The 27,136-nt window shown below is 49.3% G+C and overlaps 1 protein-coding gene across 37 annotated transcripts in view; it reads right to left on the bottom strand.

The window, feature by feature from the left end:
- The window catches only part of MAP2 (microtubule associated protein 2), a 197,919-nt gene that overhangs the window by 102,890 nt on the left and 67,893 nt on the right, over positions 1 to 27,136 (bottom strand). For 20 of the 37 annotated variants that reach the window (XM_080598970.1, XM_080598963.1, XM_080598988.1 and 17 more), the window contains one exon: positions 13,205 to 13,270. Coding sequence is in view for 1 of the 37 variants with exons in the window: in XM_080598992.1 (XP_080455118.1) it covers positions 13,205 to 13,270 (66 nt within the window). In the remaining 36 variants the exon portion in view is untranslated. Of the gene's footprint in view, positions 1 to 10,248; positions 11,161 to 13,204; positions 13,271 to 13,629; positions 13,856 to 13,924; positions 14,761 to 27,136 lie in introns of those variants that run through there. The other 17 variants (XM_080598957.1, XM_080598979.1, XM_080598989.1 and 14 more) reach the window with 15 other exon arrangements.

Raw genomic sequence — 27,136 nt, 5'->3', positions numbered from 1 at the left:
TGACCGGCAACGTATGGGATGTCATTACACCAATTTACTAAAGATCAACCAAGAAACAGACGCCATGAGCAAAACTGGGACATGGCTTAGGGCTTTTCAGGTTTAAGGGCTGCATTAGAAGTGTATTGCTAGCAGCCATAAGCATCATAGAAGAAAGGGCAATGTGGGAACCAAAGCAAGCCAAAGCTCTAGCAGCTCAACATGAGTGAATAACTACAAGGTGAATGTCAGTAGTTAATATTTAACAATAATTTGTCCCATTCTGCCAAATTCATTAATGTCACTTTTCAGCATAACGATAGCCTCTGGCAAGAGGCTCCGCAGTGACAATTTCAATTAAGTTTCCCCATCTTTATCTCACAGGTCACCTGCTAAAAACCGCATGTTTACAACTTTTTTCAGAACCAGACCGACTGCAGCGGAGGTGAAGCGCTAACCTGAGCCAGGCAGGTCACACCGTTGTAGCTCCACCTGGCGTAAGTGGCTCTGCACGGTGTGCAAGCTGCCGTGCCCTGCACCTTGCTCCCTGGCGTGCAGGTGGGGTGCCTTACCTTCCCTTAGCAGTGAAAGGGGGCTCGAGGAGGCGAGAAATCCCTCACAAGGCGATGCCAGGCACAAGGATGGCTGCCACTGGAAGAGACTCGTGCACAGAGGCTATTGTAGGGGCCGAGCATTTGTCCCTGAGTACGTCAGCCCCAGCCCCTGCCCCTCTCCTCAGCAGTGAGAGCTCTCCCTGCACATCTCTCTGAGAGCACTCTTTGCAGAGTGCTTTTACCAAACGAGGCACCACGCGACATCAGGACCTTTAAGCACCTAAGAGACAGACTGAAAAGAAGAGGAGGGGCATGGTCCTGAATGAAGCTAACTTCAGAGTTTAAGACCATAATAAAGAAAGGAAAACGCACATTTGTCCATAGCCACTTAGGGAAAGCCACTCACAGCATTACAGCAAACATCCCAGCATAGTCACACTGGGGTCATGCTTCTGGACAGGAATGTCGAGGCTTCGGGATTTTTAGGTACGTGCACACACACACCTAAAATCCCCCAAACCCTCTCCTTTAGCTTTGCCCCTGCATTGCCACAAGCAGCAGGTGCCACACTACAGGCCGCAGTGCTTTGCTTGCTCCACAAAGCACCATCTCCCAGCTCTTTGTGTTTGCCCACCGACAGCACATTCGCACAGCCCTGCCTGCAACCTGCCTGTCCCCCAGGAGGGCTGCGACCCTTCTGTGAGATCCAGGTCCCATCTCAGCAAGGGACTGACCTGGTCACCCTAGCTTCAAGCCGATATAGGGCACGCACGGGCTTTAGATAACTATATAAATACATGTGTCTTCAGTATCTACCTCACAGCATCCAGATATGGGAAGGTTTTTCATTTTTTCACATTTTTTAGGCAAGAAACCAAGTAATGCAGTCAGCTGCGAGGCCGGGAATTAAATGACTTGTCCGAAGTTGCAGAGCAATCAATAATAGATCTGGGAGAGAACTGCCTTCATGCAAGCAATTTTCTGCAAGAGCATCCCAGAACACTCTTTCCATGAAGCACTGCAGAGCTGCCCCATCACGTGAGCTGCTTAAACTTCATGAATTGCTCCTTCATCCCCATCCTCCTCTTTCTCCCCTCACAGACACTGCAGCTGATACCAAGGAAGCAGGATGAAAACCAGGGCTTGCAAAGAATCACCAGATACACGATTGAAGCCTAAAAAGACAAAACCAGACCTGAAACCCCAGAAGAGGGAACAACCAGAAAGGCAGGACAACCCAGACGAGTCAGCAAACACACAACTGCTGCTGGACAAACCGCAGCCAGGGCAACGCAGCGCAGGCACAGCAAAACCCCAAGTGCCCATTTCCACAGGCATCCAGAATCTTTTATACCCGAATATGTTTTCTTTAATCCATTTTTTGCCATCTAAACGTACTGATACATTTTGTTGCTTTGAACTTAAAAATCACAACCAGGGAAGAGTGCTTCGTAACTAAGAATACATTTTCATACGTGCAGTCGTGTTGTGTCTGAGTGTCCCCACACCAGCTTCACAACTCTCAAACTGTTTTATTCAGTGTGCCTAGCCAGCTACAATTCCTCACATTTGCTTTCACAACAGCCTATCTGCTTCCTAGTTGCTTCGTACTTTTGCTTAAGTGAGCCTGCAGCTGTCACGCAGTCCTTTCGCCTCCCGTCCTGAACGCCGACGATGCAGGGGGGTGCTTGGTGCAGGGGGAATAAAGGTGCTTGTTCTTGTGTCTGACAACACCAAAGCCACACTAAAAGCTGGGCTTAACAAGAATCCAAAACAGAAGATAATCTTTTCCTTCTGGGGGGGCTCCGAACTCATGCTGGCTGACCTCTCTGGGGACCACAACCACCCGCAGAAGCCTCCCAGAACACCCCTGCTTCCCTGCACCCCCTGAAGTGGTCATGGCTTGGGCAGCTTGTCAACGGGAAGAACTTCACTTGGGTGCTTCAGTGTCCGCAGCCCTGTAAAGGAGCCTCCGTTACCGCTGCTAAGAACATCTGGCTAAAACACATCACAGAAACATCGGCTGCAGCCCGCCTGCTCCCGCACGCGTGTGCTGCTGCAGACCTTGGGCAGCTGCTGCACGTAACCAGCGCTGGACCCGGCCCAGACGCACGAAGAACCTCAGCATGCTCACTGCTGCCAGGCTTATGAATCACTACCATCTCTCGACAGCAGGTGAGCAGACTGACTTTGATGCCAACAGGCACAAAGACCAGTCTCGGCACTATGCTGCACACTTACCCTCGTGCTTTTAGTGCTGTTAGCCCCCTTCGAGCTCCTTCGATCCTCTCAACTCCTGCTTGCAAAATTTGCAACATGTTCCCTGGAGCATCTTCCACGTCCAGCCCTTGTCTTCTCAAAACCTTGATTTCCCTGCTATTGTATTAAATCATAACATGTATTTCAGCTTTTTTGCCTAATGCTACGGCTATTGCTTATATAGCTCCTGCTTTCTGTTCAGAGCACAGCACCCCGTTAAAGAGCACTGATTAACCAGGAGGGCAAAAGCTGCAGTAAGGTCCCTGCTATCAACCCCATTTCTTGTGCAGTAAGTCACTCATGCCAAAAACATGGGGGGGGAAAGGCAGATTTACCAGCATTACAGAGGGACATGATTTTCTGTGAAGAAAAGCAGCGGCTCCTTTATCCAGCAATGAATGCAGACTGGCCAGTGGTTTAGAGAGCTCGTAAGACTCGGGTAAAGATAACAACAAAACCAAGTCACGCTGCGTGAAGAGGACAGATGGCAGCCACACAATAGCCATCGAGTCCATTTAAACAGCCAAGAGCTCTCTCTCCCCATGCCCAGCCCAGCTCTAGCCGTGCCATTCAAAGCGCAGCTCTCGGTGCGTGGAGCCCTCTAACCTGGAGCAGGTGCAGGGGGCACAGTTTTTCCTTCCACGCCATCATTTACAAATTCACCCATTCTCCCCGACAAGTACGAAAGAAGCAAAGCTGGGACAGATGCTCCTGCCCGGCAGTGATAAGCTGTGCCTCTGACTCGCAAGCGCAAGTGCAGGAGCCTGGGACAAAGCAGCACAGCTCCGGGGAAGGCATGGGAGTGCTGCAGAAGAAAGGCAGCGCCCAGCCTCTGTGCCAGGAGAGAACCGGCAGCAGGCATGGGGAAAGGGGACCAAGAAAGAACTGCTGGCAGCTGGGTGCTTGCAGGGGGCAGGCTGCAGTGAGTTTTGAATATGGATCAGCGAAAGACAACTCCGCTAAGCAGCCCAGGGCTTCAGATCCAACGCCAGTTCCTGCTGCAGGCAGCAGCGCCCCGAAACCAAAGCGCTGCCGAGCCAAGTCAGCAGCCAGAGATGAGCGGAAAAGCCAGAGGGGAGGCAGCGGGGCGGTGGGACAGAGCATCCCAGCGAGCCTCTCGGAGTCTGACAGCACTTCCCTCACACAGAGGGCGAGGCAGGGGCTTTTGCTATTGTAGGGATTCCTCAAGCCCATGGGCTTAGGCAGAGGGCTGCCAGGGTGCCTCGCAGGGGCTGACCGCTGCGGCCTCCACCTGAGCGGCGTGCTGCTTTGCTTCCTCACCTCCGGTGAGCGCTGCAAGGAGCTTTGGTGGGAAACAGAAATGCTCAGGGTTCAGTTCTTGTAAACACTCAGTTGTAAGTCCTCAAGTTAAGCTGTAAGCCGGAGCTGGGTGCAGGGCTCCGGGTGGGGTCTGATCAGAGCGGAGCAGAGGGGCACAGTGCCCTCCCTCCCCTGCTGCCCACACCGTGTCGGTGCAGCCCAGGACACGGCTGGCTTTCTGGGCTGCAAGCACACACTGCTGCCTTGTGTTTTGCTTCTCGTCAACCAGCACCCCCAGGTCCTTAGCCTCAGGGCTGCTCTCAATCCATTCTCTGCCCAGCCTGTATTTGGGTTTGGGATTGCCCCAAAAAATACAGCCCAAAGACTGAGTTTGTAAAACAGAGTGAAATTTCAGGCAAGTGAAGAAAGGTACATTCCTTTTTTCCCTTAACATCACAGATTTAATACCTGCTTCTCTTTATTCTATATGATTACATACCCATATGTACAGGCTAAATTCGTATTTGGTTTCTGAAGGAAGCTGATTTGCTCCAGGAATCAGTTTATCCACAGTACTTTATCCCAATAGCCCCTCATAAAACTGCTGCTAACTCCAGCGCTCCTCTGCTGACAGCATGGAGGAGAGTTTGACATCTCCCCTGCCCACCTGGATACTGCCTGAAGGCATTTCATGGGGCAAACTGTTCTTACGAGGGCTAATATAATGTAAGAGAGAGCTTCAGTAAACGTATGCAAACACCCGAGAGATGCAAGTGAACACATGGACACAAATGCAATGATTTGACTGTACCCCTTTGCCCTAGGTCTCACTGTTTGTTTTATTATTTTTTTTTCATTTTCAATTAGAGGCTGGTATATTGCAAGGAAAAATTACAAATATTTTGCAAAGCTGAATCCATTGCCAAATACTTACGTTTGCGCAGATTAAACCTTGCTTAAAAGATGAAACCTGACTGAACCGCTGGTGCTCCTGCTCACGGGAGCAAGGACCACTTCATGTCGGCCCTGACTCCTCTAACCCACGGGCAAACGCTGCCCTTGGGGAACAGGGACAGCACTGTGCTGGTGCTGTGCTTGGCAAAACCCTGCCCTGCGCCTACCCACAGCATCCCAGCTGGCTGCAGACACCTCCCCCTGACTTCCTTCCCAGAAATAGTTTCAGCATCACTGTGGGCTGGTGCCGGCAGGCATGCCAGGTTGCAACGAACAGTCACATCCACACCAGATCTGGGTTGTCCCTATTATGTGCCCAAGGTCTCAAAATGCATCTTTTTGGCACAGTCCCTTTTCCCTGCTTGTCTTTCATCGCTGCCTGCCAAGGCATGGCACAACAGAGCTGTCTTGGGATGATGCTGCTGCCTCCTCCAAGGCCCTCGGACAGCAGCTGGTATGGGGAACCCGAGCACTGCTTTAAAGCAGGGCTGGCTGGGGAGAGACTCTGATGACTGTGGAATGATAGAGGAAAAGAAAACAATCCAAAAGCCCCACCAAGCTGGGTTTAAGCACTGGCAGATCTGTAAAATACAGCCAAGGTGAGACAGAGTTACAGGGCAAGAACACAAAACTCTTTCAGTGAGTTATTCTTGGTTTGCAAGACACATGGACGTGTTAACTCGTATCATGGAGCACAGTCTCCATCCCTCATGTTCCATAATTTATCACTGAAGTGCTCAAGCTTCCTCCTTGTGTGTAAGGCACACAACTGTATAAGGTTTTTGCAGATGATACAATTGTAAAACTACATTTAGTAGTTTTATACGTGAGTCTAGAATTTACCTTTCATAATTGCTTTCATGAGTATTCGCTGAAAGACGTTTTCACTAACGGACACCAAACAACAAACCTAAGAAATAAGCACATTCGTTAAAATACTCGAGGGCATTCCCTGTATTTTGCAGGAAACGTTGCTGCAGCAAGCAGCTCTGTCCATTTCTCACGGCTGCTGTTACAAACACTGCTCTTCTCCTTGTTAATTATGTAACGCCACCTCTAAAAATAATAGCGACAGTTCTTATTTTAATGATTATTCATGTGCTTAGTTGCATTGCAGGAGTACTTTGTGGCAACTTCCCAAGGACTCAGTCCTCCTAGGCATCGCGCACACACCCAAGGAGGAGCCGAGCTCCTGCCCAGCGGGACATCAACGGCACCGCTGGGGACAGCGCGCCCACGGCACCAGGGCTGAGAGCCGGAACCCTCTGGGGATCCCGGTGGGTTTGCCAAAAACTGAGGCCTCTTTGCTCTATGTGGAGGGCTATGGAGCAAGTAAAGATCACAAAGTTGTACACATCAGATTTCTGAGCATCCCAATTTGTTGCTCTAACTTCTATTTTAACATGACTATAGGAAAGAAAAAAAAAATCCATCAGTGCAGTCTTGAGTCATTCTTTGGCATCTAATGTTCCTTTAGTCTTACCGTGTTGCTAAGCTCAAGATCACTCAACCACGGCCTTGTCCTTGTGGAGATGCAGAGCACAGGGTGCAGGAGCAGCGTGCTGACCCCACTACGGAGTGTCCTGAGCAAGGAGCCCACCATACAGCACTTTCACCTACATTGTGCTTACCTCCAAAATAAAGAACTGCGCTTCTAATTTCTTAAAGAATTTTAAAATTTCTTTAGAAACACACAAGAGCAACAGTCAGACCCCACAAGAAACGTATGGGGCTGGGCATGTGTCCTTGCTGGGCAGCAGATCCCAATCCTGGGCAAGCACCACCACAGCTGCCCAGGGTTACAGCCCGCTGCAGCACTGCGATGGGGCCCGGACACACGGGCTTGTTGGCACACCTCCAGCTGCAGCCGTGCCCTGATGTAACATCCAGTTATCAGCACAGCTATCAGCCATCTCGAGTCTTTATGAACTTGGTTTGCGCTGCATTAAGGCAATATGGAAGACCCTACAGGCAAGCAAACAGCCGAGCCACTGCAGTGACGCTAAGAAACGCTGCAAAGGGTTTGGGATTGATGCGAGTAAATCCCCCCTTAAACAGATTTCAGGTCAGCTGCTGTGACGACAGACATCCCAAAGCAGGTAGGTCTGTCCTGAATTATTAAATGCCACTGGCTTTGTCCCTGCTCTGACCCCAGAGAGATCACTTGAGGTGGACTGTGACTGCGCACTGGGTTTTATATCCTGGCTTTCAGACGAAACGACAGCAAGCTGGTGCTAGCACCGGGGCTGCTCCCTGGGTGCTCAGGGCTGACAGCGAGGTGCTGCAGTGCCGGTTCCTGGACGTGACAGCAGGGTCTCCAGGCCTACAACATCCTAAGGCAGAACATGATCCACCTCCAAATCCTTGCAGCCCTGTGCTATCCAATTTCTCCTTGATGCCTGCCTCAAATATCTAAAAAAGAAATAAATAGCAGGGAAAAAACATGCTGGCAAGAGAGGATTCTAGCCACGTGGAACTCCAAATTAACTCCAACGCCACCTTCTCTTGGAAATGACCAACACAGAAATGATCAGACACTAGCATTCTTCCTGATGTTCACTGAGGATGCAAAGTAGAGTTGCAGGAGAGCAGCAGGCATTGCCTGAGCGTTGCTGCCAGCAGTGTGCTGGGACCGGAGGCACTCTGCCCAACGCTGCTGCGAGGCCACACGGGGCAGGTGGCAGAGCTCCCTGCTGCAGGACAGAGCCAGGGGCCCTCCCGAGCACCAAAAGCAGACGCTGGTTTCGCACCATGTCCTCTCTGCTGTGCTGCATATGTGACGGACCGTGCTGTCCTGTCCACGAAGGTGTCAGTGATTTGTTGAGGAACATTTCACTGGGACGTGCTGCGGGTTTCTTCCGCAACTGCCTGTGGGCTCCAACCACAACCCAAACAATGGAATGGGGAAGGGGAAGACGTGCCACACACACGTCCCCAGAGCTGCCACACATACCTTGCTCTCCCCAGCCAGTCTCAGGTCTGAGGTTTCCACCACATGACGACGTTTGTCAGTCCTACACGCTATGATGCAGAACAGCACAGTGCTCGGGTGCCCTCAGGCCCGTGGCTGGATGTGACTGGGGAACAGCAGACACCGGCTCCCGAGGGGATTGGACGACAGCAGGAGTTTTGCCCTGACATTTACATACACAGCCCTGCCACCTCTCCCCCACTGCTCGCCATCCCTATCTCTAGCACTCCCGAACCTCTCCCCCTTGATGATGAAAAGGCTAAAGAAAGACACTTTCTTCAGTGTGACTCATCTTCTTTTAGCCAATTAAGGAATGCATTTGCATTTTTAAGAACATTTACACACGCAAAGTAAGAAAAGGAAAAAGTGAATCCAGTTTACTAACCACACACACTGAAAAATCACCTTATCGCAAGAACCAGGATGACTCAGAAAACAAATGTAAATAGCTTCTGTGATTTAGCACTGACTGACACCCAATGTATTAAAATAAATTGCCCATGATTTCTCGCAAGCTCCATGCTAATGCACTCCAAAAAATGTCAGTGAAAATGCAGCAGTGCCTAACTATCTAGAGGCTTCAGTCGGTGGCAAATAATATAGTGAACTGTCCTCTGACCAGACCAGGGAAAGGAAGTCAATCTCTGGCCTTTGGGGGAATGTTCCAGGCTTGCAAAGTGTGAGTCAGCAGCATTGCTGCTATGTAGGTTTTTTGTGTTGTTTTTTTTTTCTACCATGCTGCCAGCAACACAGTCCCTCCTGGCTTCTCCAGCTCCAGCCTGCTGGCTTATTCTCCATCACAGAATAGACACCTTTTGTGTCAAGTGGGACAGATGAATTGATTGATCATCTCCACCATCATCACGCTAAAAGCCACCACAGATCTGTACGACCACAACAATTTTATACAGCAAAGAGCTCTACAGGAAGGAAGAGTTAAGCTGATGGGTGAAGGTGGGGGGAATCAAGTATTTTACTAAATGCTTCTAACCTTTTTACTGTTCCTGCTATGACATCAATACCAAAACCACCTTCACTACTGCAAACAAGACAGAAGCCACCATTCTAAGTCCCACACCCACAATTTGCACATACATAGCTTCCCCTAGCTAAAGATCTTAATTATTTTGAAAAGTTGATGAATATACCCCTATTGAGGAATGCACTGGTATTTTGCTTTATATATACAAATAAAATAACCAAGAGCTGAGGACACAAGCTTCCGAAACGAGCCTGGCAGCCTGTAGCCCTTCACACAAACTTGCAGGCCTGCACCTAATCAGTTCTTCCTCCAACCAGGGCCACGTGAGCTGAGCTCCTGGACAGTTCCTCCTCTGCTGGATTTCTGTGCTTTGACAATTTTCTTGACAGGTTACACAGGGTATCCTTCCTACAGTTACTAACCCAAACTTCTGCCATTGTGAACGTCTGAGTGTCCTTAATTCTTAAGATTTAACCACAGACAGAGAGCAAAGGACATGAAATGTCCTAGAAGTGAAAAACAAAGCTGAAACAAGCCCTCCCCTCCCTCACATGGAGAAAACACCAACACAAGCTCACCACTTACCTGCTGCCTCTCCTCTTCCATCCAGGCAGTACATGCACATGCCAGCCAGCAGCCCAAAGCAGCTTTAGCATACACTGTGCCCTGCCCAGAGGGCAGCAAGGGGCCACAGAAATACTGGGATACTCTGGTGCAAACGTAATGGAAGATACAGTGGGAGGAGAGGTACGAAAGATAAAACCCATATGAAAGCAAATTCCATTAGGGCCATGAACTATTAGCTCCAGCTAACCCACAGAAACAAGTTTTCTGGGGATTTCCTTCTTCCCAGCTAATAAATTGAGCCCATTGGCTAACTTCAGCCTGTTTTGGTGCAGAATCACAAACAACTACGTTCCTTCAAGTCACATGAAAGCAGACATCCAAGTGGATGACACATACGCTACAAGGGACCCCACTTCGGTGCCCCAAATGAAAGGAAAGCCATGACATAGGACCCTTATCTGCCAGCGAAAAAATACCTAGGAGACAGCCTTTCTAATCAGTAAAATAGCAAGGAAATCTTCACCGAGAACTCATCATCAAGCACAAGACATAAATCAACAGGAAGGTCAGCACCAAAAAACAAAACCAACCAAAAACTGCTTGGTTCATGTATTCATGAGAAAAGACTGCATTAACACTGGTGGTCTAACCCCAACCCCAGTGAGAAAACTGGGGACATGAAGCCCCTGCGTGGAACACCGTACAGCCAAACTCCTCCTTACCTCCATCGCACGTGCTGAGAAAGGGTTGCCTAGAGAGCGGGGTTAAAACTGGATGCCGATCCCGGGACGCGGGCAAACATGGGGCCCAGGCTCGCTCCTGGTGCCGCTGCCTGCCCGAGAGCCGCGGGGACGAAGTAACAGCGTGTCGCTTCTGAGCGCCTCTGGCGCATTTGGTCACCGTGTCGTTTGTTTCAACGAAGGAGAGCGCCAAGCATCACGTCATTCTGGGTGCCTGCCCTGAGCCACAGAGTGTAACCCAACACACCTCAGCGCTACCGCAAGCTCTGGCTTCTGCTGCCTTTCTGTATCAGCTAATAAAAGGTTTTCCTTGTGACAGTCCAAGCCATCTTTTTCTACCCCTGTGGCCATTGAGTTTTTAAACCCTGGCAATCTACAATTAATTCTGTTCTCGCAAAATAAGCGCCCCTTACCTCTACTTCAAGAAAACAGTGATATTTGAAATTATTTCAAATTTTGCCAGCACAGCATCTCATTTTCCTCTCTGCAGCCAGAGGGAATGATTTGTAATGTGCATCTCAAAAGCTCAGATCAAGGGAGGAGGTTAAAACGACTGATAAAACAGAGGTGCAAGAAACGTATTTCTATTGCTTATTTAAAATAAAATAAAAAGCCATCTCCACACCAACTCTGATTCATTACCATATAGCTGACACCCTTTGTTTTTTGTTGTTTTTTGGAGACCGCAGAGGTCTGATAAGACGCTGCGTACAAGAGATAAGAAACATTTCCAGAGGAGACGAAAACCATTCACCCAAAGGGATCGCATTGTCAACAATTTTGACTCGTTATCCACTGATACTGTAAAAACTAGGCGGTTCTGCTTGTCTGCTAACAAAGCCATCACTTCTGTTTGTCAGAGATCCTTCCTCTTCCCTTCTCCAGTGCTGCAGCAAAACCTTGGATTTTGACATCAAGCCCAGCAAGCAGCATTAGTCCTTGAGACAGAGTTTGCAAAACATTAATGAAATCAGAATGAGACTGCAGTTTGGCTGGCTGCCCTTCTATAATGGAAGTGAAATTAAAAGTACGGGGAAGAGAAGGGACCTGCTCTTCGCTAAAAAGACATCACTGAATACATTTTTCAAGAATTAAAGCATTTTATCCACTATTTACTTCAGGTTTTTCAAGAATTAAAGCATTTTATCCACTATTTACTTCAGGTTTTTCTATTTCAATGAGTCCAGTGATAATTGATACCAGGAGGAATACCAGTATGAAAAGCAACTAAGGAAAACTAACTAGTAAAGCACTCTTTTGAATAATTTTATTTAGCCAGGAAAGCCTATTAGGCAAGAAGGCTTCTGCCAAAGACAGAAAGAATGCAAAGGCCAAGAAAACAGAAAGACATGTAGAAGAGAAAAACAAGGAATAGAATGGCACGTAAGATGACCACGAAGGAAAATGTCCTGAAAAATGCAGTAATGCTTTCCCCCCAGAAAGAACACAGCCTCAGCAACTTCACAGAATCACAGAATCGTCTAGGTTGGAAGAGACCTCCAAGATCACCCAGTCCAACCTCTGACCTAACATTATCAAGTCCTCCACATATCACTAAGCTCTTACTGCAATGAAATTGATGATTGATAAAATTTTGGGGATCTGTTGCTGCTAGCAGTGGCCCTCAGCTTTGCCTGTGCTGAAGTTCTGGCTTGCAGTTGCTGCCCATTCTGGGACCCAGAGGGGGTACGTCATGAGAGCAGGCTTCCTCCCAGAGTTACCATTATTCCTGGGATACCCACACTAGAAATGTAACCGCCTTTCCTGCAAACTAGAGACACGTACAAATTTTGTTTCCTGCCCTACAAACACACTTACTGCCTTCAGGTCTAAATGCAGAGCTAAGAAGTACGCTGAGCTGTATGACACCTGAGCAGAACAACGCACGGTAACGCCTGGTTTGGAAAGTACTGGGTGAGAACTAGCACCTGAAAAGTTAATACAAGATGAACATTGCTTTTCCTTCTCTCCATCAAGGTGAACGAAGAAGGTTTGCAGCCCTGCCTTGCTTGGTTGGTTTTTTTTAAATCCTTTCTTCTCTAAAGGCACAGTCCCTGCTGCAACTCAATGAGATCAATATTCCTTAATCACTTGACACATCTGACAGTTCAACCCAAAGAAAATTGCTTCACGCGTTCTATTCTGCAGGGCTTTATCCCCCCATTTCCCTTCCAGCCTTAAAGGGTTAGAGCAACCAAAGCCAAAGGGCATTGGGGGAAGGAGAATAATAAATTTCTCCTGGGAACTACCAATGACAATGTCAAAAAAAAAAAGTCTGCTTGCTTTATTCTGGTAGATAGAAATGATTTCTGAAGTGCTGGTGATGCCTCCGGACGCCGTCAGATGGAAGCCCTCCCAGCCCCGCCCCGCCCGGCTTCTGGGGCCCTGTGTATCAGTCCCTGAGCTGAGCACCGCGCTTGCAGGCAGCAGTGAACGGGTTAAAAGAAGTTTCCCTCCTCCCTGGGAGCCAAACAGCATGAAGCCAGCCCTCTGCTTTCGGCTGCTCTGATGGATTGTACCTGCTTGGAACAGGGCAGGGGGTTTAACCCTGTTCATGCTAGCCTGCAAGGACCCCAGGGAAGCTGAAACCAATGTTAGCAAGCCCCCAGGTTGGGTAGGAAAGGCGAGGGCTCTGTACCCTGCCCGTTCCGACCCAAGGCAGCCGCCGAGCACGCGGGCTTCTGTTCGCCCTCCGCTAGCTGCAGCTGGGAGGACTAATTACATAGCTGCAGCGTATGCATGCACATCGAAAATAACTTCAGACTGCCTGCCAAAGCAATCTGAAAACCTACGCGAAGCTGCAACACAGCACAGTTTGACCAAACGAAGAATAACTGTTGTTAAAAAAAAAAAAAAACACAAAAAAAATACAAACCACAAAGGAAACCCACGCCCTGCATCAGACTCAATCCCCCGTTCAGCTCCAGAGGTGCCCTACCTTTGCGATCTGTGAACGAGCCGATTCCAATCAGTGCGTCAGGTCCAAGGCTATATGCTGGAGAATCTGTTAAAATACACCAAAGGTGGGGGGAAAAAAAAGTGAAAATGCTTAATTTTTGATGAAAAACAGTTTCCAGCTATAAGAAAAGAGTTTTTTTCACGATACAAAGATGCATACATATAATACCCAGTATACGTGCATGAAGGTGTGTGCTTATAATATATTACGTATGCATCAAATAAATGAATAAGCAAAACCACAGAGGTTTATTACCTATGCAGTTTAATTCATTCGGTGGGCACCATTACAAAATTTAATCTACAGCAGGCTAAATTCAAAAAGCTACGGCACAAAGGTATAACAACTCTTGCAAATCCTCAAAAAAGCAAACAAAGCTGACATTTTTAAAAGAAAATCATTACCGGCTCATAGGCTGCCATACCCCCAAAGCCTATCCTTAAATAACTGCTGCATAATCACTCTCCTGGCGTGCTGTTATCCATCGGCTCGCTGCCTATCTCCAGACAGACGCAGTCTGCAAGCCACCAGCTTGTATCTACCATGTGTACGTCAGGAAAAGGAAAACTGCAAATTAGAAGAAGTCCCCGCAGTGGTGAAAAGGAAAAGAGGGTGAGTGGGAGAGGAAGAGGGAGTTCACTGGCCACAGAAATTTCCAGAACGATGACAAACCAGCCGGCTCCGCCATCAGCCACTTACAATAGGATGCCGCACCTCGCGGCCGCCTAAGCGGTTTGTCAAGGGCTTGCCGGTCTCCAGCGCCTGACGGGCATTTTAATTGCCCCCGACCAAGCGTGTCCCCAGGAAGCGGCCCTCTGAGCCTGTGAATCTCATCAACCAGCTCCTTTTGTGCTGCTGCCAAGCACACGCGAGCACGCCCGGCGCGCAGGCAGCGGCGCGCGCGGTTTCCATTGCGCTGCCGATCCAAATCCTACACAGGTTTTACGGACGGTACACGCCCAAAAGGAGGTCTGGAGGGATTTAGCGCTTTCTGCATTACGGATTAGGAGGGCGGCGCGCTCTCCCCCTTTAGTTTGCTACCCAGCACTCGTGTTCACGTGTCGCGGGCAGCTCCTTTACGCTGCTGTCGGAGCCTTGCATCTGCTTATTCACACCGATGGGAAATAAAAATGAGGAAAACCGAGAAGCGCTGCCGGGAGGAGCGGGGACCCCTCAGGACTGATGCTGCCCAGCCTCGCCTACATGCCTCATGGCTGTCCCAAAAGAGCCCCAGCCCTGGCAGGACGAGGAAGCCGGGAGCTGAGAAGCGGCCCCGTGCTCCGGGAGGGGGCACGGCACGGCTGGGGAGGGGCAGAGGAGGATGAAGGCATGAGGTGAAAGATGAATGCTTTTTGGCGGTTTTGAGTTTTGTGATTCTGGAATGAAATATCAGGGTAGGCACACAGAGGCTTGGAGCAACAGAGCAGCCACGAGAACCTCGTGAGGGAATCAGTTCCTCCTGCCTTCCCTCACAGCCACGAGAAGACGACATTTCACACACCCATCAAGCTCCACATCAGCAAGAAGTTCCACCTTCATCCCTGCAAACAGGTCCCAGTGCCTTAGCAGCACCCGCCCTGCCCGCTGCCTCCCACTCCCTAAATCACCCGAGCAGGAGGAAAGGAGGAATGAAGCCCCCAAAGCCAGCCTGTACGGGCCAAGGATGATGGTGGAGCGGGTACCGCGTGGCAGCAAAAAGGCCTCCAGAAGGAAAGGAAGGAGCAAGTGAGAGCAGCACTAGCGCAGTTCTTGGACCTTCCCTCTGAGAAAGCCTCCTGTGACTCATCGGAAGGGGTGCCTGCTGCTGCCAAGCCTCCCACTGCAGAGCTCATCCTCTGCAGAAACCAAGGAAACTCTCCTCCTGCCCTCGCCCCCCTCAGCTCCACCAGCAGTTGGTAACAGCGGGTGCTTGCTCGCAGCCGTGCCGCCAGCCCCCCGCACCTCCACGGCTCCTCTCCTCCGGCCGCTCTTCCTCCAGCATGTCCAGGAAGTCCCGAAACACCACCACGGGGCTGGGAGGGTGCAGGGCTTACAACAGATCCCCAAAACCATCCTGAAATGGCTCTCAGATGTTCCTGGCATGGCTCACAAGGGGCTGATGCATATTGGCAGGCTGGGCCCTGCACCCCAGAGCCCACGGCTCTCCCACCAGCCCCCCAGACCAGCACCGCTCTGCCCGTGCTGGGGCTCAGGGGACACAGCCCTGCCTGGGACTTGGCCCCAGGACCTCCTGGCCCAGCCAGGAAGGCAGAGGCAGCCACAAAGCAAACTCAGCCCACAAAACTCTTGTACCCATCATGCTGAACCAGGAAACCTGTGAGCAAAAAAACCACGAACATTAGTATGTTGACACACCAAGGGACTGCAAGTGCTTCAATTATGAACCCGGGGCCACTCGGCATGCATTTTCTTCACCCTGCCACCTCTCAAAGAGTAACACAGACATTGCCACTCCCAGCAGAGGTGCTGGTGAGACCAACTGAAGCCTGGTCTAAACTCTGAAAGATCCTGCACGTTCAGGCGGGTTTTTCTCTTCAATGCTGACATTCGTGTGGGATTGATGTAGGACAGGGCACTCAGCTTTGTTACCATGCTGTGGGAGTGCTCAGAAAACCCACTGGCATCCTGGGTCACACTGTGCAAGGTGCTGGGAAAAGAGGAGACCATTTCTGTTACCACTTTTTACTTAAAAAAGCCAAAACACAGGGTGTGTGTGTGTAGTGGCAACATTCTCATTTTAAGGATGATGGAAAATGAGCAATTACGGGGCTACAGCTTGCCCAAGGTCACACCACCTCTGTGGCCAAGCTCAGCTGGCAGACCCTCTCCAGACATCCACCTCAGCCCTTTCCACCCAAGGCCCTGCCGAAATGGTGCAGCCAGCCTTGAACAAAGGACTCGGGGAGTGGCTCCTGCTTTTTTCCACCAGAGGTTGGGTGAACATTTTATGCAACGCCCGAAATAGCAGCTAATATGATCGGTGATGTAGATGAAGAGGAATAAGCCTGCTGAACAGAAATTGCACCACTCGGGTAAAAATAGCCCTGGAACAAGGCATTTTCTTTTTATCCTTCATTGTCTTAGCACTTACAACAGTCTTGGGGACGGCTGCCTGCTGGAGAGGAGGCAGGTGCTTTTCCACACTTATTGCCTCTTCTTCTGTGGCAGTGAGGAACGCCAGAGCACCCCGTTTCATCAGCAGTTTGAGGGAGAACCTTGCTTTTCTTCCCTTTGCTCCCTCGAGGAGGAAATAAGCAGAAGGGAGGACACCCATTCATGGTGGCAAGGCACACGCAGCATGGCACACCGGCTCCTTCACCGGGTCTCCACGGTGGGGATGCTGGGGCTGGAGCCAGTGCCTGCATCGCTATGGTTACTGCTAGGAGCGCTGCAGGCTGGGGAGGAGTTAGCTAAAGCTGCAGGCTGATCTTGCAGCTCCTCTGGTTAGCAAGGTGCAGAGGATTTCCAGCAGGGTAGGAAGTTTCAGGACGCAGGGGGGGCTGGCTTTGGTTTTAGTCTCCTCATTAGGTTTTTTCCCCCCTCAAACAGCCAAGCTCCCCACCTGTGCAGCGCTGTTTTAAAACTGCCAGGCAGTATTTTCAGGCACGAGCTCCTTTGTGAAGCCAAGCTGACTCCTCAAGTAAATAATAGATTGGAGGAATACCTAGAAAGGGACCTCATTTCCATGTCGTTCCGTGCTAGCGTGTCACTGAGATCACGCTGAAAGATGGGGGCTGTCAAGTCCTTGCAGGCCTGCTTTTCAGAAGGTCCAGTGCTGCTCAGAACCCTTTGAAGCTGCCAGATAAACATGTCCCTGGATTTTCTTAGAAATTCCTTGGTTTCCAGCTAAGAGATTGACGACAGCAAAGGAGTAAGAAACCACAATTCGTGACAGCTGCTTGCTAGCCCCCAAACCTTGTACAAAGATGTGGTATAGTTGCTGCCAACTTGTGTATGGCCACCCCCTAACAAAGCAGCAGCTCTGCCTGGTACAGCACGGGGAGACAAAGTGCTCAGCGCTCAGCCTCTCTGCTCAGTCAGCCCGCTGCTCTTTGTAAGCTCATCTGATGCACCCTCGTAGCACAGCCCCAAAGGTCCCAAACACACTGGGCCCAGAAATTTCCCCACTACCCCTGGAAGATGATTTCAATTTCCAGTCAATTCCTGGCACCTGCACTATCAGAAATAGTCCGCTGCACCAGCACTGCTACACAAACCAATGCCACTGAAGCATGTCTCAGCTTTGAACAAAACCAGGTCCCTGAACTGTGCATGCACACGTGCACAGCCTCTCTGGAGGCAGCAGTAGGGAACTGCTCCGTACGCGCTGCATTAGGAGCTTCAAACACAACAGGAGCCAACACCAAGCTCGATCACACAGTCCTGAGCTGCTGTAGGTAGATACCATCTACAACAGAGTCACTGCTGTTACAAACATGTAGGTGAAAGAGGTGAGTTTGTTCTTTTTCATATTTTTGCCTTTAATTCCATAACCCACCTGGGGATACGTGGCACAGCTCTGCATTACCACAACGCAGGAGCTGCAGCGTTGCAGCCGCAGCAAGACAGGAAGCGAGGGAAAGCAGATTTTCTTGGAAAAGTATTTGCTCTTATGAGAGCAGCGCTGGCGCACGCTGCAGTCAAAACAGAAGTGATCATTAATCAACCCTCACAAACAGCACCGAGCTGAGTCAAGGCGAGGGTTGAGGGTGTCTGAAAAGGCAAAGGTGAACTGCCAGGGTTAAGAGCAATGCTGGTGGTGTTGCCTTCACTTCTATGAGCTAACCAAACTGTTTTTTGGAAGTCCAGTTCTCAAATCCACCCCCCCCCCCCCCCTCGTTACCTGGCTGTTTGCACAGGTAGCCTGATTCAGAGACACTTAAAGCAGGCTCCTAAAGCTGTAGGATCCCAAGAAGTCAGCAGTTAATGCTGAGAACTATGGTGAGTTTCCCTGCTGCACCCAGAACAAGAGGCGATCCCACGCACATCTCTGTGCTGGCCCCATCAGTCCCAGCCTTGCCCTGCCCCTAGGCCACAGGGCTTTGGTGGCACAGTCCTGTCCTGGTACAGCCCCAAGGGAGCCTGGATCAACCCAAAATTTCATTTTCAATTTCAATGATGCTCAGCGAGTATGGATCTCAGGCACTCACCAAGCACTTCCCTGCACTCCTGAGGGGATTTCTGGTTACGGAAATACTGCAGATGCAGACCCTATAGTTTCTTCTCTTCATCTCTCTCTCCTGGCCTACCAGTGGGGTGATGAATCAAGACAAAAACTTGCTTACAGTGAAATATCACAGCTACTGTGACAGAATTTGTTCAAATGTCAATCTGTACTTCATTTCACCATGTAGCCTAATGGTTTTCAATTAACTGTCATGTCATACCTCATCACAAAAGCTTTGGTTATTATTCTGCATTAAATTTATAAATAAAATGTTTTAAATTCATGATTCATTTGTTGAATCAGATTTTGCATGACATGCAATTAAAATATAACCTCTGAGCTGGCACAGCCTTAAATATGTTAAAGCAATAACTGCAATGTAAAACACATGAGTTTATCTGTTTTGCCTAATCGCGGGGGGTTTAGACAGCATTTCGATTCCATTTATATTTAGGAGAATGTGTAAGCAAACGCTTAAGTTCAGTTCAATTCCGTGGGATGCTGGCACGTAGTGAAACGCAGTACCACAAATGGAGGTTTTCCTGAAATGGGCCTGTATCCATGAGCCCCTTCAGGGATAAAGCACTTGATTCTTCATTTCTGCAGTGCTAATAAAGCAACTTCAAGATCCCCCTGTCTTCAGAGATACCTTTCTAAGCAGCTAAACGCAGTCTTCCTAACATCAGCCAGCTAGTTATTTTCCCCCATGCCCACGGATTCATTTCAGCAACTTGAAAGAACTGGTTAGCTCTACTCACTCACCGCTTTTCCTCGACAGCGAGGCCCAGGAGCCAGGCAAAAGGGATGGCAGCACCACGTAGCAGCGTGCAGCAGAGCGGGTTTGAGCAGCTTCTCCCTTAGCAGCTCTTTATGTAACGAGGGCAGCCAGGCAGAAACCCATGTGAGAGCTACCAGCCACGCGGAGCAGGAGCCACAGCGCGCTCGCTGAAGAGGAGAGGTGGCAAAAGCTGCCTTGTGAGGAAGGTGCTGACCCACCTGGACGCTGGTGTGACACCGTGCCACGCTGCTGCAACCGCTTACAACCTCCTTGCACAGGCACCTGGGTGCTCTGCGTGGAGGCGAGCCTCTCCAATAGCTGCCCTTCGCAGACCGCAGGTTTCCAGTAAAAAACAACCATAATCAATAGCCACGGTGACCTCTAAGACAAAACCCTGCTAAAAAAACCTGAGGCCCTTCCCTGACTCCCACACATCTGGAGCAGAACTTGCTCTTTGTGCACACTCCCGTGCCTCAGATGGAGGCAAGGTGAGGGCAGCGTGCGCACTGCACGTTGCAGACACCCTCTTCGCAGAGGACCCCTTTGCAAGGGCTTCTTAATGGATTTTGACTGTTGCATTTACTGTGAAATGAACATCGCAGACACTGCCAGCTAATTCATTAGCTACTTGTGATTGATTCTTGTTCTCATCACCATAAAAGCCCATTTCCCGTGGTTAGCGTAATGATCCTGATCCCCCTTTTGCTTACACACATCAAATCAGCTACAGCTCCACCGAGCCCACAGCAGTTGCTACACCAAGGCTAAACCCTGTCTAATGACTGCAGATGGAGCGGGTAGCTCACATGTAGGTTTAGCGTGGCCTCACAGCACTGTGCAAGGTGATTTTGAAGCTCTCCGTGCATGAGAATTGCTTCCCCATCTCTGGCAGGTAGAGCGCTCCATTTCACAGCGCTCCACCAAGCTGCCCAGGAGCTTCGGATACGGAGCGAAGGCTGCCACATCCCATGGCCATCGGTGGGGAGGTTTGGGGAGCTGGAAGGTGATTATGGTCAAACCTGGCTCATCAGAGCAAGCTGGAAGATGAGAAAGTCATTTGGCAAGATGGAATTTTGGAGAAAGGAAGGATCTTAGAACGGACCTTGAGGGATGTGATCTTCTTTAGAGGGAGAGGTGCTTTATCAGTGGCACGTTAGATGACAGGCTCAGACAGCAGCGCTGCTGTAAGCTGGGGAGCTTCTCACGCTGTTCCAACCACCTCCAGGGGAACTCTTGCTACCAAAAGCCACCCAGACACTGTTTTACAGAAAACTGCATCAGCACTTAAAAAGAATACTCAGAGACCAATACAACCGCACTACACTTTTTAAGGGCCTGAATATCAAATAAAATCATACAAAAAAGCAGAGACAAAAGCCATGTAACTTAGGGACAGCAAAAGCACAGGAACACGGTCAGAAAAGCTAAGGAACAAAATGAATTACAATTAGTACGAAACATAAAAGGCAACCAAAAAGATGCAATGAGATCTGAAATGCAAACCGGGCAAGTCATGGTTCAGCAGAGAGGCACCGCAAAGATGATGCAGAGTAGAGTAGGATGCAACATACTCAACATTTGCCTCAATTTTCACAAATAAAATCAACTGTGAGCAAACACTGCATGCAATTAATTTTAAAAAGAAGCAAAACCTTGGGTCAGAATGGGAAAGAGCAGCATACAAAACACTCAAAACAAGCTAGCCAGAGTGCAAAGCATTCTAGGAGTCCTTCCTGACTCCAGAAGAGCATTGAAGGTTTCAGAGATGATGCTACAGAAGACCAAACACCGCACCCTCTCTTAAAAGGAAGCTGTGGGAAATTACAAACCAGTCTCATCTCTGCAAACATTTAGGCAGAAATACCCAAAGAAGCAATTTCTAAGCACCTACAGGACAGAAGGAGAACTGAAAAATTCCTGCGGGCAGCTAAGGTTGTCAATAACAAATCCCAGCAAACTGATCTCTTTTTCTCCCTAGTTTGCATTTCTAAAATTTGGTTTTGACCCCAAGCTGGGCTGAGCTTTTCACATGTAGGAAAGCACGCCCAAAAGCCAAGGTGATCGCAGCAACTACAGAGCACCTCCCGAATCTGGGAGCAGGAAATCAGAACAGAAAAGACTGCACAGTGCACTGAGAGCCAAAGCCTCAGACACAACCAGACAAATAGAGAGCAAGTAGCTAGGCAGTAGCTTGGCAGGAAAAGGCTTTCTGCGGGCAAAAAAAGACAAATCACAGTTCTATTTATCTTAATGGGGACGCTGTCCCTAAAACACTGGAATAATTATTCCTTTTTCTTTGTCGGTGGTGATGTCTCAGCTGGAGAATTGCCAAAACTTGGGTTTTGCACAGTAAGAAAGATATTGGCAAACTAGGGAGAGTCCAGACACCAGCAAGATGGAGAGCTTGGGAAAACATTCTTCTGATCTTTCCTTGTAAAACACAGGTTTCCACATCGCTACGTTGCTTTCTGTAAAGCACAGAAAAGCAGTAAAAATCTTCCAAAGTCTAAGTTGTGAAGATAAAGTGAGCAATTTCATCCCAGGTCAGCTGGGATGGAGGGGTGTAAAAGAAGAATTCACTCACCTAACTAAAAGCAAAGACGATTTTTTGGTGAAGTACTAGAGAAAACACAAGTGGTACTGAGGAAGATCAAACGATGTACTTATTTTTATACAGAGAGCGGCAGGGACATGGCCCAGACGTGCTGGCATCCTCCCTGGAGAGAAGGAGGGTCCTGCTGTCCTGCCTGACACATGCCTGCTTTCCTTAACTCTGCAACCCATCCCATGGGTAGGCTGGAGTCTGTACGGCCCCCAGCAAAACCCACCTGGCCACAGGACCAGTGTGTCTTATTGTGCCTTCCTCCCATCCTCCAGCTGCCTTCCCCAGAACCCGAACCTCTCCGCAGTGCCCCGGGAGGTTACCTTTGGGTCTGAGAGCAAGGAGCTTACTGAGGTGGTGACCTGCCACCTCCGGGCTTCCAGCCGATCCCCAGGGTGGGACAGGCTCCGATGAAGCTGTTTGCCCACGTGTTAACACCACAGCAGAGGGTGAAGAAGGCAGCTGCTCCCAGCACTTGCAAGGAGGCTCCCACCTCTTTCTAGCACGGTTCAGAACCAAAGTCAGCCTTTGGGACCTCTCATGTTTGAGCAAAAGCCCCAGGCAATCATGTTGAACTTGGAAATGAAAAACCAGGAGCACAACACCTCAAAAAGTCTGCAGAAGGAAAGAAGAGGAGACAGTAACTGGAATAACTCTGGCACACATTCGCTCCAAGGTTCTCTCTGCACCAATTGGCAAAAAGAATACAAGTGACTCATTAATCATTGAAGGAGCTGGAAGACAAAGGCATTTTCAGCCAACAGGAGACGAAGGGATGAAAGAGGGCTGTAATGAGAACGAGATGACGGTATCACTTATGGGGGCGCTGGGAAGGAGGGTGTTATATTTAAAAGAAATGGTCCCTTGTAAAATTAGAGCGAGCACTCATTCCTAATGCAGACAGACACATCTGAAAGGCCTTATTCAGCTGAGAGTGTCACTGAACACCCTTTTGGACACTAGCTGTCCACTAGCAGTATTAAACAAGGATATGAGACTTGTAGCAAATATAAAGTGTCACTTGTTTATGGATTTTAGTCTCATAAATCATTAAGGGATGAATATTAACAAGCACCCAGCGTTCTGAGCTGCTTCTCAACTCTGCTGATTCCCTGCACGTAGCTGGTGGAAGATTTAGGCCAGCTTGAGCCTTCAGTGCTCTTTGAAGGCGGCCCTGCAGCCCACATCAGGTCAGACAGCACCAGCGCAGGATGGATGCTGGGCAGCGCCTCTCAGGAGCCACATCTCAGGCAAAGGAATTTCCACCATACCTCCAAGGGCCAGCTGAAGCAGGTCAGGCATGTTCACGTCTGCCTCTGGTTTCGCACGGGACAGTTTCTGAGCAATCAAGCCATGCACAGAGACAATCAAGGGGAATGTTAATTTTACTGGCTCACTTCGATATTTTTGGGGAAAGATGGTCATGAAAACTCAGTAGGAATAAAACGCATTGCTTCAGTCATAAAGGATAAAGCCTACAACTTAAAAAACACTACAGAAAAGATCAGATTAGATGAACTTCCTAGGAGAACAAAAACCACCCTGCATCATCTGCGGAAAAGACTAGTAGCGACCGGCCACAAACCAACGCTCACACTATCAGGCCAACCATCTCCAGAATAACTGGCTGTGTTGCCCCAAAAAGCTATTCTCACAAGCCCTTCCAGGCCTGAGGAATATGGCTGGGCAAACCATGAAGGCCTTTACAGAATCACCTTATAACATCCCTCACCACAGCTGACATGGAGGGGAAGTGACCAGCCAGGCCCATCCCACTACCCTGCAAGGAGACGGAAAATACAGCAGAGCACCAGGTAACAGCAAAACCCCTGCAATCCCACACAAACCATAGCAATAACCAGCAGGAGGGTGGCCCGCTATGACTGCTTGCCCCCAGACAACTTCTTCCCAACTCCACACGAAGATGATGATTTCCGCTCTACGACAGTTCCTCAACCCCAGAAAGAGCAGCAGAAGAGGCCCTCCAGAGCCTCTTATTGGCTCTGCTCTGCAGTCACAAGCATGGAGCCACAGAAGCAGAACGTGCAGAAGCCATTTTAGGAGGACAGCACTTTTTTTTTCTTCACATTATCTTATTTTAGCTACTGGAGGATGCTAACAGGCAGAGCCGACCTTCATACCTCCTGGCTTTTGGGCACGTTATTTTCTCCGGTCTCCTTAGGATGCGCGTACTTTCCTGCTGCTGCTACGAGCCTGGAATCACCTGGTGGACAAGGAACAGCCATCCCATCCCACCCTATTCAACCTCAGCAGGACACGGCCACCCCAAGGCACACGCCGACCTCCCAGCCCTGCTCTCCTCCCCAGCCCAGCTGCCACACCTACACCCGGCAGCTCGAGGGCGTTCAGCCAGGCCTTCACCTCATTTAACAGCAGCCCTGCGACTTGCAAACTGCCCATTATTTCATACTGCCCTCGTTAATCATTTTTAACTGCTTTCCAGTCACTGCAAACCAAAGAAAACCTCAAAACTTGGACAACTGGCAACACCTTTCTTCAACATCTCATTGCTTGCAAATGTAAATCTTCTGCCTGACAGCTGTCGCGGAACAACAGATTAGCAGAAAAGGAATGGGCTTTTGTTATAGGATTTATTGTCTGTCCACTGCATGTGTGGAGTTTTTAAAGCACTAAATCAGCCTGTGTTTTCATTTGACAACTACTAACCCTCTCCCAACTTAATTTCTTCCGCCTTCCTACTGAGACTGATTTTGAAGAACAAAGAAATAGTTACTGCACTTCTTAATGAAAGGGAACCATAAAAAGTTATTAATAAATCACAAACATCTTTACTGCTCAAAAACTATAAGGCCATGCCAAAAAAAAAATAATTCACATCTAAAAAACCAGCATGCAAAGAAAACACAGGAAACCTACACCTGCTGCAGCAAGTCACCAGGTCAAGGGTCAGAAATTTCACATCCGCTAAGGCTGCCGAAGCCTCTGCGAACATCTGATATTTGTCCAGAATATTTCAATTCTTTGCAGCAAGATACTCTCTGCTGAAGCTGTCAAAGGAATGGAAGTTACAGGAAAATTCATGCTAAGTGTGTCTCCAACAGCCTCCACTGGTTACACCTGAGCACCACAAGTCACTCGAGCTTTAACCAGTACACCACTGGGAAGCACACCTCCCTTCCAGCCCTTTTTGTTCCCTCAGATTGGTTTTGCTGATCCTTCTCGCTGGATTTAGGCCGCTTCCAGTTGCCGACCCCTTCAGTCCCTCAGGAGGGGCCCTAACAAAACCAGCCTTCTCAAAGCAAATTTTCCCCCTGCTGCCCTTCCCCACAGTCACGTTCACTGATCTCTTCTCTGTTCCCTTCTCTTGCTGCTCCTGAGGGCAGGGGTCACCATTACAGAGGCAAATCACGTCAGGAACATATGCCAAGGTTCAGCAAAAGGCACTGGCAGAACGAAAGGCCTTTCTTTTCCTTACACCTTGTGGGGAGGTTTAGAATATTTTCTCAGAAAAAAAGACCTCTCTTCATATGTCCCATCTGCTGACCATCAAGCAGACCAGCTGAGTCTCGCCTCCCACCTTTCCCAAAATCCCAATTTAACAGGATTTTTCAGCCATTAAAAGCATTTATAAGCTGTGAATACTTACAAGTATTCAACCTTTAAAAAAAAAAAAAAACAAAAAGCATGAGCTTATCTTATCCTCTGATTTCTGCTTCCTGACTCACTACTCAGGGTCCATGCCTGCTGGTGGGGAAGAAAACAGCAGCTCTCCCTCTCCGAGCCAGGCAAAGGAAACGCTGTCTTCTGCTCAAAGATCTAGGAGTAATTCTGAAACGTTTCTGTGCTATAAAACAGAAGCGCTTGTAAACGAATATATCTAAAATCAGATAAACGTGGCAAACGCACACATTACTAGCATTCCCTTTATTCCATCTTTTCTTTCGTCTTAACAATTCTCTTACCCTCTGGCTTCTGCCCATCTTTCCCCTTTCTGCTGCTCCTTTCCATCTCAAAGCTCTCTTCCACTCAATTCCCACCCGTCTCCACCACCCACGTCCTCGAGGCCTGTGTCAGCCCTGCCACAGCACCCTGCTCACCCTCACTCCTGCAGACCATGCCTTCCCTCCGACCTCGTCCCTCTTTGAGGTCCCCCAGCCCTCCTTAGGACAGGGCTCACTCCTCCCTGTGCCCCGAACCCGCACAGCACCCCCGGTGCATCCTTGGCTGCAGTGCTCCAACCTCCAGCCCTCTTCCCCTCGTGCCCTGCCCAAAGGCACAGGTAGCCCTCGCTCTGCAACGCGTGTCACAGCCCTCCAGGGACAGCCGGTCACGACGTGGGCTGGGTCCTAGTGGCAAACTGCTGCCAAAAATTCAGTGAGCGAGCCACCAGAGCGATCAAAATGCAGCAGTGTGTTCTCTTCAGGTTCTGCAGCTAACCTCAAAGCCTTTCTCCTTGTCTCTTCCCATCCCCTTGAACAAGAGAGAAGCCCCACGTACAGCCTGCTCTACAAAAAGTTATCTTTTATTAATAAGCATACACTCACACGTATGTTCAGATTGACTCCAACATACTGCTGAGACAGAAATAACTGAACATTGTTTTATTTTTTAATGCCTCGGTAAAAGTGATTTTACACTTCGCTACCTTCAAAACCAAGTCACTGTGACCGGCAGACGCCCTCTGTCCTCTCCATGCAACACGGGGAGCAGAAGGCAGGGTGCAGAAGGCAGGTACCACTGCAAGACAGAAGTCCTGACAGCACGTGCCTAATAACCACGCACCGAGCAGGTGTTTGCATCTGATGGAGAACCCAGAGAACAAGATAAGCAAAGAAGCTTAAGCTTTTTTGTGATCTCGTTTTGTTTTTGTTCAACTACTCCTCGTGGTGCCACTTAATTTCTGCGGCTCAAGGTTTTGCCCCTTTAAAAGGCCACTAAACCCTCCCCGTCCCGGATTTATCTTCCATTAGTGAAAGGCACCGAGCTGAATCTCCTCATTTCCCCTGGATACACCAGGGGCAGCGGCAGCTGATACTTGCCTGCCCAGCCAATTATTGTTATTTTCCTTCCAAAGCCCACAAAGACCCTCCAGGAATGAAAGCCCTCTCGGCGCAAGGCTCTGCGCAAACACCTGCTGAGGAACAAAGGGGGAGAGGAGACAGCACGTGGGAGGATTGAGGCTGGAAGGGGCTCTGCCACAACTTCCAGGAACAGGGCGAGGAGAGATTTCTTACAACCTAGCTAGTATTTTGGCCAATTTGACGGATCTTACCTGATAGGTAAGGCCTCAGTACTCTGGGGCTACATACATTTGGGACTAGGTAACGCACCTGCTTGCAGCGAGCTCATCAGCTGCTCTGGGAACAAATGACAGGGGAGATG

This window comes from Anser brachyrhynchus (genome assembly GCF_964034855.1).
Source record: "Anser brachyrhynchus genome assembly, chromosome: 7".
Taxonomy (NCBI): Eukaryota; Metazoa; Chordata; class Aves; order Anseriformes; family Anatidae; genus Anser; species Anser brachyrhynchus.
The sequence above is the reverse complement of the archived record's forward strand: the minus strand, read 5'-3'. Positions and strand labels throughout refer to the sequence as shown.